Below are 15544 nucleotides of genomic sequence, written 5' to 3'. Positions count from 1 at the left end.
CAAAGGGCGATGTTGTTGAGGGCTTGGTCAGGCTGCCGGTGAGCTGTGCGACAGGCAGCTTGATCGGAAATCATTTGGATTGCATCAAGTAGAAACTCGCCGGCAGATGCAACCAAAGACAATATACGTCGGCATTATTGCCAGGCGACTCATATATGAAAGGTTCAAGCTAAGCTTTCAGTGACCATCGATGACCTTTGCCAGTGTTCACTGAATCGTGTCCCCGCAAGGAGGCGCCGACCGAGCTGTCGTCTCAACACCTTGAAATGGAGGGACGGCGCTGATTTCAGGCATGGAATGGCTACAGAAATGTCATTGCCAGTGTTCGCGGGCGGCCGCATCCTTCCGTTGTGATGTGAGCATACATACATTCTCCAGCCGTGCTTGGGGGCAGCGCTGCCTTCCCGTGGGGAAGAGACGGAGCGCACAAACTCTTCAGGCTCATACTGAGAGACACGACTTTGCAAGTCGGGTGGCTCGCAACCTCATAATTCATCCTTGGGCAACGCCGGTGTATATGATTTGGGCAAATGTGAGCTGAACAACGCTTGCCAGAGTTTAGGTGTGGCCACTCTCCTGCTGGTTCTTTCGTTACAGGTGGCTAATGGAGCTGTCGCGGCCTTTGTCGCTAAAATTGGGGGGTGGGGGGAGGGGGAGTACGCTGGCCGCATCGGTTATGGTGGGGGAGAGTATTGGTCTTAACTAAATTGCACAGTGGGTTGAGCAACGAAGGGTGCGAGAAGCTTGTCCGACTAATCGTGGCACCGTAGCCCGTTGACAAACTATCATGTGGCGTGGAAATGGAATACGTGGGCAAGCCAAAGAGCCGCCATCACTGGCCTGTCGGACTTGTCGCGGCCAGGACGGGCGAGGCGTTCGTCCGAGACCCAACAATGGAGGCCGTTATCGGGAATGATAACGATCAGCTCACGTACGAGGGTGAGATGTCGAGTCGTCGCGACTGGCGAGCCCCTTGAAGCGTGGTGATTGGTTGACAGCGGGTGGACGGCTTGGTTGAGAACCTATGACTTGCGTGAGGCAGGTACCTACAATGACGTGTCACTGGTGTAGTGGCACAGACGCCGTAGCAAGGGAATATACCCCATGCTCCCTGGTCATGGCCGCCATTAGGTTTCCACTTGAGCTTGTATCCTTGCTCTGCACGCGAGCGCTGGTCGTTACACAAACCCGCAGCCTTGAAAAGGTCTCCGCGAATGGTTGGGTACACACCGTCGCCAGTCCACTCAGCGTTTAGACGAGCGCGCCGAAAGACAGCTACACACCAAGGCAGCCATACCGGGGTACCAGCCAACAGTAAACACTAATGCGAACATGTTCGTGAATCAAGCCAATCTTTAGAACGCCTCGATCGAAGACCGATTCCAAGCATTAGTCCGGTGCTCATGCGCGACGGTCGTCACCAGCCATGAGCGCTCCGTCCAACTTTTGGACCCTGCCGTTGGAGGTTGAATTTCATCAAACCATTGCATCCCTGCGACATTTGACCGAAATCCCATCCGAACCACGAGCTTACCATGGGCATGCGACATCATTAGGTTCCCACGCTCACACTCTTTCCATCGAGGACGAGATCCGGACGGCTGACTCCTTTGCGTTCCTTGCCCATCACGAGGAGGGGAATAAGTTCGTGTCCACGGTGACCCTGCGCGAACATTCCGAAGGCCTACAAGTTGTACTTGCCAGCAATACAACACCATCACCAAGTGTCCTTGGTGAGCTCATGGAGATCACGAACCGCCTGAGCAAGCTTAGTCGAGAAAGTTTGTTTTCCGAAGTCTCCTACGATTGGGTCCTGATGTGCTTGCAGGCGGTCCAAAGCAGGCGGCGACTCAAGAGCTACTCGACGTCGTGCTACGCTTTAGTAGCACCCGCAATCTTGGCCGCTTGCGCCCGCCATGGGTGAGGCAGCCTCGCCATTTCAAAACACGGCAGCTTTGTTTGCAACACCGATTGCAGAGGTGCGTTCTTGAAATCAGGGGACCTCCGCGGTCTTCTGCGCAAATCACGCCACTCCTTGGTAGACTAAAGGTTGTGGTAGACAACCTCAAGCTTTTGTCAGGCATTCTATGGAACCCGATGCCTTGCGGAACGCCCTCAAGACGATCGTCATAAGCTGCTCACAAGTCGCGCGCTTAGGCAGCACAAACTCGGTCGAAGAGCATTTGAAATCTGTAGGAGTTCAAATACCGCTTGCCGAGAGCCCCGAGATACGCCAGGTCGACAAGTTGGCCAGATACTTCTTTGCATGCAGAGATCTAGCCCGAGTGGCAGGGAAGCCCCAAAATCGACCGGTGTTCAAAAATATCGACGTGAAGGCTTTAGAACCACCCTCAGGCGCCCATCGTCCAGGTACTGCCCACTTTTGCTTCGTGCACGCAGAGATCCAACAGATCTTTGATTTGGAACAGCAGCCACATCTGCCGGTGCCGCGAGCAATCGGATGTAGCAAGTCCGCCTGCCGCCTGCCGCCTGCCGCCTGCCGCCTGCCGCCTGCTATCTGTGCGATCTGTTCATTCGTAGGCATGGCGGCTATGTGGTATCTCATATCCATGGTCGGCTCTACGAGAAATGGACTCTGCCCGATGCTGAGTGGATGACCGCAACGCAGATGGCCAGGTTTCAGTGTTTAATCAAAAATATGATAAAGGACATGCGGGAGGCGATTAAAAGGCTCGAACATGGGGGACGAGCCATCTACCGCTATCCGCTTGAGAGTCGGGCATGTCTGCCTCTGTCGAACGGAGCCAACTCGAGCCTAGCGGATCGATGCCAGGAGGCTGAGGAGGAAGTACACCAAACGCGGCAAACCAATCCCGTAGATGCCTTGCTACCTAGACGATATTCGTGGCCAGTTGTACTTCCACCATCAGTTAGGATCACAGAGGTTGATATACCGTGGCACCGGTATGCGCGGGTAGGACAAGGGCCGTTGCACGTCCAGATTGATACCCTCTCTCTTCACATCGAGTTTGCGTCGACAGCAACTGGGCTGCTTTCAATCTGTTCTCGACGGCGTGACTCTCGGAACGAGAGCAAGATATTCAAACCACTCGAAATACCTTTGGACTCCGATTTTCCTATCCGAGGCCCTCGAGCCTCACGGAAGGTAGCGTTCGGCATCTCTCTCAGTGCCATTAGGGTTGCTTAGGTTGAATTTCTTTGGGAGACACCTTCGCATTGACCATGCTTCGAAGGTTACTGGATGCTGTACTACCTGTAATGACGGTCAAGTATCAAGACCCTTCTTCCGCACAGGATACATCAGGGTCGTGAAGCGACCGATACCTGAAGTTCTCGATGACCCCTTACGGTAATAGATCTGGAAAGACTTTTCAAGTCCGTGTTTGCATGTCGTCCTGATTCCTATTAGTTACGCATCGCGTACACTTCGGGAGTCGCATCGCATCCTCCATGACATCTTGCTGTCTCAGTGAGCGTCGTCCTGTCAACTTTAGTAGCCCTGGTACTTCCTCTGCCGACGGTATTGAAGCCCGCTAACTCTAGATATCTCACAGATATTTACTATATCCGTAATTAGGGTACTGGCCAACGTCTACATCATACCCGTTGTATGCGTACGTTGCTGCCGGCCCAGAGCCTACCCCGATGAAACCTCCGCCCAAACTTTCATGTGTACTACTTGGAGCAATCAAATTCCCGCCTTCCACCCGATTCGCGAGCTCTGTGAGCTCTCTCAAAAGAACGCTGGCGGCAATCACTTTAAAACTCTCCAACTGCGTCTCGCTTCCAAGATCGCTGCTGTTGGCCTTTTGCGTCATCCCTACGACCAGACAAGAGTAGGACAACTCCAAAGCCTCTCTGTTCGGCACCAAAGCACGGCGGCTGCTGCTGCTGCTGACGAAAACTTCTTCTTGCTCTGTATTCTGGGATTTGCATCGCACCTGGACTACGAGCCACTCGGATAAACGATCAAAATCCGCCTTGAGCTTCTTCGAGTTGTCTTTTTGCCGCCTCGTCTGAGCGCCAGACTTATTGAAGATTGAGCCACAGAAAACTTCGATCTCAGACAGTCGATTTACATGGTTGTCTGAATAGGTGCTCATGGCCTGTGCGACGGCATCTTCGTACCTGGCGTTTCGTTAGCAAGCCGACATCGAATGGGTTACCGGTGAATCCAACACATCGCGAAGCCTTTGGGCCTCGACTTGTCTTTTCTTCCATGTCACTCTGCCACTGCTATATTCGTATATATTTCTGTGCATGAGCCCCGCAAACTGCTCCCACACCGAAGGACCTTTTCTGTCAATGATACGCCGGATGTCCTCATTCCAGATCTGCCTCTCGTCCACATTACGGTAGAGGACACCCAGAATCTTTCCAGATTTGTAGTACTGGTGTGCCGGTAGAACTTCCTCCTCGTCTTCATCCGTGGGGTTTTCGGGAGCCAGGAGTTCGATCTCGCTTCGGTTGAACATGCGCGCAGGCGGAGTAGGCGCCAGACTAGGGTCTAATCAATGGTAGTCGCACTCGTTAGGTGGTGCTACTCACAAGTCTGGGCGGAATCTCGGAGCCTTGGGTGTCTCTCGCGGGTCAACCGGGATACCAGTTTTGGAAAAGTCGACGGCCGTCGAGTGCAGCCCAGCGAGTGTGAGGCAAGCATCACTGAATGTGCCGTCAGGGTTCTGATCTGACAAAACAAGATGTCTCATCGCGATTAGTCCGAGGCAGTCCGACTGCATGAAGTCGACAAACCAGTTGGCCATGTCTTTCCTCTGGACCGCTCTGCCGAGGGCCGCCGGTGTCACGCGGGGGTAGTCAGCAGCATTGTAGGTAACACCTGGCATGGCATCTCTGTCCCAGATAACGTTATAGAGGTCACCATCGAGATCACCACCGCTCAACTGGCTGGGCAAGTCGCGCTTTCCAGACTGACTGAAGGCTATGCAGTTGCGCAAGTCTCGCAGCGGGTGGCCCGGAGGGGGTGTTCTGGATCTAGCTAGTTGGATGTCCCCGGGATGCAAGGCGGGCGACCGCGTTACCAGCACGGGGCCATCTCTGAGTGATCCATCGACAGAGGTCCTTCCGGGGCGTCGGTACGTATCATACGCGACGTACACCTCTCCCTCTCTCAAAAAGCCAGTCTCGTCCATCACACCGAAGACCGTGACGCCATTCGGGACCGGGATTCTAGCTTTATATTTAAGCAATCGCAATTCTTGAAGAACAACATTCTGCACTACTGCCCGCAGAAAGCTGTCGCCCCTGTAGTCGATACCGTATTGATCTAGGCTCTTGATAAATGTTGGCAGGAAGAAGTTGAGCCCTATGCCTTGCACATGCAAGAAGGTCCCGGTGTTGTATGCGTCCGCGGTAACAGCTCGGAGCCGGTCAAGTTCCGCCTTCTGCAACCGGAGGAAGAATTCATTGCGAACGCCCAGGTCTTCCATGATCTTGATCATTCGACAATTGAGCACCATTTTTAGCGGCTTCGACGCGCCATCACAAATCTCGAGGTTCTCAGTGTCTTGGCTCGGGAACTTTTCCATGGACTCTCGTCGGATGCATATGACGCGACCAGGAAATCTCGAATCAAGTGACAGCATCCCTTTCACGCCGCCCCATCGGATCTGAAGACACGTGGGAATGAGGGAACCTCGCGGCAGACGAGGCCAGATCAGTTCAAGAGCCTCTTTGGAGATGGTCCCGACCCCGTCGCTAAAGACACGCTCGTCGCCTCCGAGGCAAGATTTGATGTCGAGAATGTCCCGAACGTGTATGCCGCAGTCATTGAGTGAGATGAACGCTGGCGTCTCAGAGAATGCCTGCCCGATCCGAGCGGCGCACTTAGCTGGAACTTGGATGTGCTCGAAATCGCCAAGGGCTTTGATGATGTTGTGGTACAACTGCAAATCGTCGTTGTCATCGACGAACGGAGCCATAAACCAGGCTGCATGAGACCGGAGGGAAGAGTGAGAGAAGCCGAGGAACTTGTATATGCGTCCGGCGACCTGGATACCCCTGTTCAGCACGATTTTGTAACGCTGGAAGACCTCCTTGTAGTCGATCTTGGGGTTAAACCAGAGGTCGGTGCCATCTTCATCACAGAACTGTACTCTCATAAAACAATCTGCATGTTTACGATGCTTGCGAAGAATGCGATTCAGCGGTTCAATCTCGGGCCCGTGAAGGGTGACCCTGAATGGCGTCACGATGGCTTTGAAGACCCACGTTTGGTGATGGGACACATCCGCGCCGTACAGAGTAGTTCTGTAGTCGTCCTCAGCTCTCATCCGTTCTTCCATTTCAAGTAGATATTTCAGAATCTCGTCCGGATCCAAGACATGCGGAGGGGTGTCATGAGTCGGGAAAGGTAGACAACACTGAGACCCATCGCGGAGATTCTGGAATGTCTGCTCAGATATGGGTTCTGGGCGCCTCGCTTTTCTTGCTTCTCTGAAGAGTATCTCGATTTCGAGTAGCAAGTCGTAAGCCACGCGGGGATGTAGAAAATTGTTCCATACTAGGGACTGTACGGAAAACAGAACGCGGAACGGCAGGACCGTTTCTGTTCCCAAACGCGTCAAGCAATTGTAGAAGATCTCCCACGAGCTTTGGTAGTCAACCGTCTCGGACACTGGGCTTCCATCTTAAGCCAGATGGAAATGAGCGATGTTCAAGAGCCCGCGGTTCTGCAGCGCCATCATCTTGTCGTCCAAGTTCGCATCCATGGCACTAAGTTGATACACCAGACATTCGCCAGCGCAGTTGAAGTTCGGGGGAGCGCCCGGAAGGTTGGTGCAGCGTATGGATTTCTTTTGATGGAAATTCGGTTTCGCAAGCGTCAGTCGGGCGCTCGTCGAGTCCGATACCCGGGCGGTAGAACTTGGGTGGTTCAGAAAGTACCAGGGTGATCGTGCCAGGAGAGGAGTGAATCGGCTCGTAAACAGAAGAGTAAGCCATCTCGGCCTTGACGCCGCTTCTGAACTTCAAGATGATCATTTTCTTGCCGAACCTGGCAGTAGCCTCGCCACCGAGGCGGTACTGTTCGACAAATGCCAACGCTTTGCGGTCATTTCGAAAGGAATTGTGACCGCATGCAACATCCTTGGCGTCGAACGTAATGGTTCCCTTAGAAAAGGGCTCCTCATGTCGGTTCTGTGCCCTAGGCTTTTCTTGAAGACGGTGGAGGAGGCATTTGAGATGGAAGGGATCCGGAGCTTTGTGGCTTTATCGGGCAAAGACGGGAGCTCCCAGAATTTGGAGTTTAGCTCTTGTATTTGGACGCTGTGTCTTTTTGTAAGAAACGATCTGGCCGTCTGGATGACTGTCAGTCGTCTGATCCGAGAGCGTCTGCTCGCCATAGCGTCGCAGAAAGGTCGCGGCGCCCTCCCGGTGTAAAAATGTGATCCAGCCAACTTTACCACCCGGCTTGACAGAGCACGGCCATGTATTGATGCCAAGTGCAGTCACATAAGGCTCGAGCTGCTTCTCCAGAGTCCGATCCGTCAGCTGCTGGGGAATGTTATTCAAGAAAACCTCCATGAACAGACGCGGGACGATTTTCAATCCCGTTTCGGCGAGAGCAAGGAAGCGGAGATTGAGTACCGATGCAGGCGGCCGTGATGATCGTCGGGAAATCTGCTCAAGAATTGCAGGTAATACACCACGTTCCACACCGTCGCTTGTGGCGATGGCCAAACTTACGAAGACCAGGCGATGCGAAGGAGACGCAGTTGAGTCGGCAGCGTGGTTTGGACTGGTCGTTGATCAGTCGAAAGAGACCTTCAGGGGATGCGGCCCGGAAACGAGACGGCTGCCGTGCGGACGGCACGCAAACTCTTTTCTCGAGGGAAACAGAATCATAGGACAAGAAAAGCTCACAGTATGAGTTACTCTCGCGTGAGGGACGGTCGCGACACGTCAATGCTCTCCGTCATGGCGAGGGTCTGACGCAGCCCAAAAGCTTCCGCAAAGGCCGCCGGCAACCTTTCAGCTCCACTGGAGCCAAATGTCTCTCCCTACCCCGCAACCCGGCCCCACCTTCCCCAGCACAGACCAACGGTTGGAGGTCACGCGCCCAGGAAGCCGTCCACCAAGGCCGGTCGCCGTCGCTGCCGGACCGAAAATGGAACGCGGTGATCCCACGAGGTCGACGTCCCTGCGGGACGCTCTCTGCGCGACATGCTAGACTTGAGACAAGGAAAAGACGACTATGGCCCAGATGAGCAATACAGGATTGCGAGACCATGACTTTGGCATGCGCTTCGGCGGTTAGGTTACTGTCGGAATAACACGTCGGAATCTAGCTGTGGCAAGTGGTGTGGCGGTCCGTGGCTGACGGCCATAACCCGGCCTCACTTCACCCGTTGGAGACTCTTCCCTTCAACACACATCAAGCCAATCAATCCATACAGTTATTCGTCAAAGTACGCGATATCGCTGTATTCACCCTGCGAAACCAACACTGATCAGTGGTTAACTTCACAACCACTCGTTTCCCGCAGATCAGCAAGGTCTTCTACAGAAGAGACGTTCTTCAGCTATAGGCGAAAGGTTAACGGCCAGACTGGACGTTCAATCAGGTTCCCCTCATAGTCGACTTAACGTGCTAAGGAAGCCAGGCGAAGAGTATACGATCTATTCACTTAGAATCGTTTCAAAGGTTCCCCTCAAGCTTCAAATCTATACGGCGATTAAGAGTCCCCATATAGAGCGTCCATCACGCAAGACAAATGACGACATCCTCAACCATACGCACTTTATGGCTATAGGATTCCCTTCTCGTCGAACCATCAAGATCTGCCTCCTGCGCAGACCTCTTTCATCCGCCAACTTCAGCTGGCTTTGCCAGCAAATATCTGTCCTTTCGGCAATATCTATCCTTTCGGCAGAACTGGAAGATCGGGCAATTCCTGACTCAGTTATTGTTTGATCACACCCCACCAGACCAGGGCTCCCCAGATCAGATCAACACCACCAATCCTAGGCCAGCTCGGGCCTCACCCACCTAAGCCGCGAGGATTCTCCACTCCAAGCCAAACGGGAGCCGCATCCCATCACAAGGCCTAGGACCATTACCACTGCAACACGACCAAAGAGACCACCTAACCATGGATTCCGAGAGTCAACAAGCGCCGTCAATAACACAAGGAGGGCATAGCCAACTCAGCCAGGCTAGCTTGATCCTGCCTATCCCCTCAAAGCTCGTAGGCTCAGTGGATCCGTCCACGTGGGGCAGGCTTGCTTCTTTCAACCCTACTGCGCCTGGAGACGATATTCAGATCGATACAGCACTTGCCTTTTATGCTGAGTGCTACCATGCCGACAGAGCCCAAGGCCGAGACCTATGGTCCCAGCTGCTTAACGATTTTGAAGATTGGCCAGAGGAACTATTTGAAAAGGCAAACCCCAATATCGTCAGGCTCTTCCGAGATACTATTATGGCCCAAGGGGTCAATGTCAAGATGAACCGTGGTTCAGTAGCCAGAAACACATACAACGCAACCCAGGGAGACAACTTCCACATATGGACTACTGAAGAAATCAACAACATGAAGAAGCGAAGCAAGACGTTTAGAGAAAACTGCCGCGATCCAGAGTTCCTTGAGGATATCAGCGAAGATCCAGATGTTGTTGAGGCACGTTACCACCAGGCCAGACGAAGTGGGCAAGCCACCCCTGGCCCAAGCAGTGCAAACACGCCTGGATTCGCTCAAGTCAACCCACCCTTAAGCCCCACACCAACTCAAGCCCCTCAAACCACTTCAGCAGTTACCCCCGAGAAGCCTCAGATCGCTAATACGATCCCTGAGTATATGCCATTACCAAGGCAGCTTACCGACCTCGGTAAGCTGTATACTGACGATATGAAGTATGGAGGGGAGATGTACGACGTTCTTGAATCGAAGCTTTTCATCTTCCGAGATAGCTGCCATAAGGTCGGGATCTCTCACTCCCAATTTGCAGGCGCCTTCTCCATCATGCTCAAAGACGAAGCCTCAGACTTTTACTTCGACTACATATCCAACAACCCAACTTTGGATTTCCATGATATGGTCAGCCGTGTCAAGCAACACTTTGAAACTGAAGAAACCCGCCAAACCTACCTATCAGAGTGGCGGAATACCACCCTCCTTCGAGTTCTCCGAGATAACCCTGATAAAACCAAGCTCCAAGCTCTTGATATCCTCCTTACGAAACTCAAAAAGATTCAGCGAGCCCTATCCACGATCCATCAGTCTGACGAGGCACTTCGCGACCAAGTCCTTAGTGCCTGCCGCGGCGTGAAGGAATGCGATCTCTGCCTATACAGCCCTGCTCCTACTTACCAGGGCGTACGCAACCAGCTCCGTTCAGCACTTGGTACAGCCGCACAGCACAGTCAAGAACAGCAACAGTTCCCAGCGGCCCCGGCCAACCAAGAAGAAAACCTAGCTGAGAGATACTGGACTGACCGAACGTACAATGGCTATGGCCGGGAGGCACGATTCGGCCGGCCACCTCGTCGACAGCAACCCTTCCTTGGCAGTAACAGCCGCAACCAGAGATCACTTCCAGCACCAACAAAGAAGTGCTATATCTGTGGTAAAACAGGATGCTGGTCAACTAAGCACCCAACTGAGGAAAGACGCAATGCGTATACCCGATTCAAGGCAAGCCAGCACCTCCAAGACTCTTCTATGCCCGCCTTTTGCCACTTCCTCGCATGGCATGAAGGCGTTGAAGGGATAGATACCCTTGAGGCTGATGATCCTATTGCCCAATATGTCCAGGCTATGGGCATCTCGGGTGATGAGGATAGTGAGGAAAACGATAATTTTCCTACCTCCTTTTTCACAAATACCATGACCACTGTTGACGGCCGTAGGATTGCAACCATCCTAGCCGATCAATCAGTGCTTCACGCGGTGACGAAGGAAGATCCGTATAACGATCAGCCCGCGCGTGAGCCTACCTCCCTCTTCACTTTAGAGGGCCGATATTCATCAACAACCTTTCAAGGCATTATGCCTGACTCCGGCGCAGCTGGGTTCTCCACAGCTGGCCACCCTCAATTTGTCGCTTTGAGAAAGCATATTCTTCCCTCTGTCGATTTAGATACGTCTGCTGTTGGCGAAGCCTCGATACGATTCGGCAGAGGCGATGCCATCACATCAATAGGGACAACTAAGGTTCCAACCCCTTTTGGACCTATCACCTTCCATGTGGTGCCTTCGGATACCCCTTTTCTGTTATGCTTACAGGACATGGACCGACTAGGGATTAAATTTGATAATCTCAACAACTTCCTCCAACAAGGCGATATCAGGGTGCCTATTATACGTAAGTGGGGCCACCCATGGATGCTTCTGGAGAGAGAAAGGTCCCTTGCATGGAACCATCTCACAGAGGTTGAGCTACGCCGCCTACACCGACGATTCGGTCATCCCTCGGTTCAGCGCCTCCATACCGTCCTACAGAGGGCTGGCCACCCAGTTGAAATAACAGCTCTTGAGCAACTGACTAAGATATGCCAACGTTGCCAGATGAATGGCGCAGCCCCATCCAGATTCAAATTCACCCTCCAGGATGACCATTCTTTCAACTACGAGGTGATTGTTGATATCTTCTACATCGACGGTAACAAGCCTGTCCTCCACGTCGTCGATACAGCTACTGCATTCAATGCAGCCAGATTCCTTGAGGATATCTCAGCCAAGCAGACGTGGGAAGCCTTACGCATGTGCTGGATCGATGTATATCAGGGTCCGCCTGACTGGATCGTCACAGATGCAGGGACCAACTTCAGATCTGAGGAGTTTCGCCAGTCAGCTAGATCTATGGCTATTTCGATCAAAGAGATCCCAATCGAGGCCCATAATAGTATCGGCAAAGTCGAGAGATACCACAAACCTCTACGCCGTGCGTATGAGATCATCAAAGCTGAGGACCCTTCCCTCCGCCCAGAGGTGGCTCTACAGATGGCAATCAAGGCCATTAACGATACTGCCGGCCCGAACGGCCTGGTACCAACCCTTCTCGTTTTCGGAGCATACCCGCGGATTAACCACGATTCACCTCCATCGCCTGAGATCCTCCAGAGGGCAACAGCTATACGCAAAGCTATGGAGGAAGTGAGACGCCTCCACGCAAGCCGCCAGGTCAAAGATGCCCTTAATAAACGCAACGGCCCAGATACTCAGCCTACTCTCAACCTCCCACTTCAATCCCAGGTTCGAGTATGGCGTGAAAAGAAAGGCTGGCAGGGCCCATTCAGACTTCTTGCTACTGACGGCGAGAATTGTACTATCGACCACCCACGCGGCCCAAGGATATTTCGTTCAACAATGGTGAAACCCTTCCACCAAGACCCTGAGGAGATCACAGAGATATCAACAAATCCACTGCTGCAGGCTGCAACCGAAGTAAATCAACCACCACAGGCTAACAGTCTAGTGGATGAAGATACTGAAGTGGTCCTTGATGAGATTGTTGTTGCTGGCGATGCCCCAAGACCTCGTCGCGGCCGGCCTCGGAAGAACCTATGTCCACTGTCAACCTCTTTCCTAACGGCTAAGGAAGCTTCTGACGCTGAACTGGCTCTCGAGCTCAGGAAAAAGGGTATAATAACATCACATGGCCACCCTTTTGAGCAATCAACTAGGAAGGAGATTGATAGTCTGATTAGCCGCGGTGTCTTCGAATTCATCCCCTTTGATGAGACCAAGCACCGAGGCGTACGGATTTTCAAATCCCGAATTGTTAACGAAGTCAAGGGGAAGACCACAAATTCGCCATATGAGAAATCAAGACTGGTCGTACAAGGTTATGCAGATGATGGCAAAGATGCCATACTGACCCAATCGCCCACAATTCAGAGGGCAAGCCAACGACTAATCCTGGCGATTGCCCCTGCCCTGCTTGCCGCTGGCAAATCCCTATGGTTACGAGACATTACCCAGGCGTACGTTCAGTCTGAAACCAGGCTGAATCGCACTATTCTTGCCCACCTCCCAATCCAAATTCGTCACCTACACCCTGAAGGTACGATTATGGCTGTGGTTAAGCCTCTATATGGAATCGCGGAGGCAGGCACCCACTGGTGGGCAACATACCATAAGCACCATAGAGAAAAGCTCCAGATGGTTACATCCTCATACGACCCATGCCTACTAATCTCATCAACTGAGAATCCAGACTTCGCTTGCGTAGGCATGCAGACCGACGATACAATCGGCCTATCAGATGAGTCCTTCTCACGCAGAGAGGATGAAGAGCTCAAGAAGGCCGCGTTCACGGCAAAACCAAAGCAAACCCTTACTGCTGACGAACCTCTCACTTTCAACGGTGGTATTGTCACTATGATCAACAGCACCCTGAGCCTTAGGCAGAAGGGTCAAGGAGAGAAGCTACGCCTCGTTATCAAAAGTCCTGTATCTAAGCAGCAATACGTTGAGCAACGTGCCCGCGGCGCCTATATCGCTTCGATTTGCCAACCAGAAGCCTGCTTCGACCTCTCAGCAGCAGCACAACACCAAGACCCATCGCCTGAGGATATTAAGAACCTCAACCGACGCCTCAAATGGCAGATGGATTCTCTTGACCGTGGCTTGACTTTTATACCGGTTGATTTAGCTACAGCCAAGCTATTCGTTTTCGTGGACGGATCTTTTGCTAATAACGCAGACCTGACCTCGCAGCTTGGATTCGTTATCATCCTTGCTAACGAGCAGACTAACGATGGCAGTAGTGAATTCACCATTCACGGCAATATCGTCCACTTCAGCTCCACGAAGAGCAAGCGAGTGACCCGAAGCGTTCTTGCGTCAGAGATATACGGCATGGTGGCAGGCGTCGACATGGCCTACGCTATAGCCTCAACAATCAGAATGATCAACAGCAACCTCAAATTAGCACCGATCCAAACGGTTGTCTGTACTGACTCATACTCGCTGTATGAGTGCCTTGTGAAACTTGGTACCACGAAGGAGAAACGCCTGATGATCGATATTATGGCCCTTCGGCAATCATACGAGCGCCGCGAGCTAAACGAGATCCGATGGATCAACGGCGACGATAACCTCGCTGATGCCTTCACCAAGAGCAACCCAAATCGAGCCCTCGAGCGATTTGTCGACAAAAACAAGGCGGTAGTCCGGATGGAGGGATGGGTAACGCGTGCCTAGATGAGAGGAGGGGGACTATAAGGGGACGAAGAAAAGAGGGATAACTGGCAAACATGGATACGACTGAATAGCCCGTTAACCAGCCGATTCGTCGATTTGCAGCACTTTAGCAAATCAACGGCAGTTTCGGTCCTGTGTACATTAGAAGGGACTTCAGCTCCGACGTGGCAAAAAGGGAAAAAGATAAAGTTGCCAGTGTCGGAATAACACGTCGGAATCTAGCTGTGGCAAGTGGTGTGGCGGTCCGTGGCTGACGGCCATAACCCGGCCTCACTTCACCCGTTGGAGACTCTTCCCTTCAACACACATCAAGCCAATCAATCCATACAGTTATTCGTCAAAGTACGCGATATCGCTGTATTCACCCTGCGAAACCAACAGTTACCCTACGGTTTCCTAATTAAATTGCCCGAGTCGCGCGATCAGAAAAAGGCCCTTCGTGCGACCATGTTTGTGTTCTCCCATTGCAAGATGTTTGAGTACACCAGACGCAGAACGGTGCGCGAGGCATTTGAGGGAAGATTGTCAGTATCTTGCAAACATAAGGTGAGCCTTGAGACATGCGGTCGCACTCCGGGAGGGGCAGGCGCAGGCGCGGGAGGTCCTGGGCCATCATGGTTGTTGAGGCCAGCCGTCCCATGCGCATCTGCTACGTAATGCGACAGGTATATAGCGCAGGCTGATTAACGGCAGAAAGAACCCTGGCACGCTACCTCGAGCTAAATTATTCAACACTGGCTGGCAACACTCGGGTTGGTCTGACACGGCCGCAGGGGTTACTTCGTCAATTTCATGGACGCATCCCAACGTAGAAACGTATCAGAACCTAGAACTATGCGGCTAAGCCATGTGTACAGAAGAGAGGCCCCATTTTTCGAATGTGGCTATCTTGAGCACTCATGTAGTTCTGTCAAAACGTTTGTCTTTGGTCGTGCCGAATCATAGAGTCACCATCAAACCTTGCGCTCGCGTACATCGACAGGAGCTGCTCAGGATCAGCCAACGCCCCGGCTGATCAGCAGACACTTGGTGGAGCTGGCCGACGTAGGACACTAGCAAACCTCCGATACATGGCTCATCTCAGGGGATCAGCAATCAGCTGAGGGATCTGGCTTTCAGGTCTTCATCAAGGACTAATGATTCAGTCTTCAGTCTGACACCCGATGTGATTGTAGAATAGTTATCAGGCTCCATGGAATTGCTCTATCGCACTGAATTTTCCGAGAATTACTCAGATGTTAGTACTGACGTACCAGCTGACGTCCGGTCAAACACATGTGAAAGCCGTTGTGTCTCACAGGGGCTCACCATGAGTCGTGTCACCCTCGTGATAGGATGTTGAAAGGATAGGATTCTGATGCGGCGGATATGGAGGTTTGCGGAGTCTGGTTGTTAAT

General features: G+C 52.5%; 2 protein-coding genes across 2 annotated transcripts; one reads left to right on the top strand and one right to left on the bottom strand.

Annotated features, from left to right (window-relative positions):
- Nucleotides 1-3530: 3530 nt before the first annotated feature.
- RDR1-0 (RNA-dependent RNA polymerase 1) lies at nt 3531-6284 on the bottom strand (the record flags this gene model as incomplete). The annotated part of the gene is made up of 3 exons (XM_066153780.1): nt 3531-4110; nt 4162-4482; nt 4531-6284. The coding sequence occupies 3 exons, from the start codon at nt 6282-6284 to the stop codon at nt 3531-3533; spliced, it is 2655 nt and encodes an 884-aa protein (XP_066007019.1).
- A 2808-nt stretch (nt 6285-9092) lies between these two features.
- Nucleotides 9093-14147, top strand: CGGC5_v017134 (uncharacterized protein; the record flags this gene model as incomplete). Its single annotated transcript, XM_032023597.2, has 1 exon — nt 9093-14147. One exon carries the CDS (start codon nt 9093-9095, stop codon nt 14145-14147), a length of 5055 nt encoding a protein of 1684 aa, XP_031879627.2.
- Between the last annotated feature and the right edge of the window lie 1397 nt (nt 14148-15544).

The sequence above is a fragment of the Colletotrichum fructicola genome, assembly GCF_000319635.2.
Source record: "Colletotrichum fructicola Nara gc5 chromosome Unknown KSG_Nara_v1_contig11, whole genome shotgun sequence".
In the NCBI taxonomy this organism is placed as follows: domain Eukaryota; kingdom Fungi; phylum Ascomycota; class Sordariomycetes; order Glomerellales; family Glomerellaceae; genus Colletotrichum; species Colletotrichum fructicola.
This window is presented reverse-complemented; position numbering and strand designations above follow the sequence as displayed.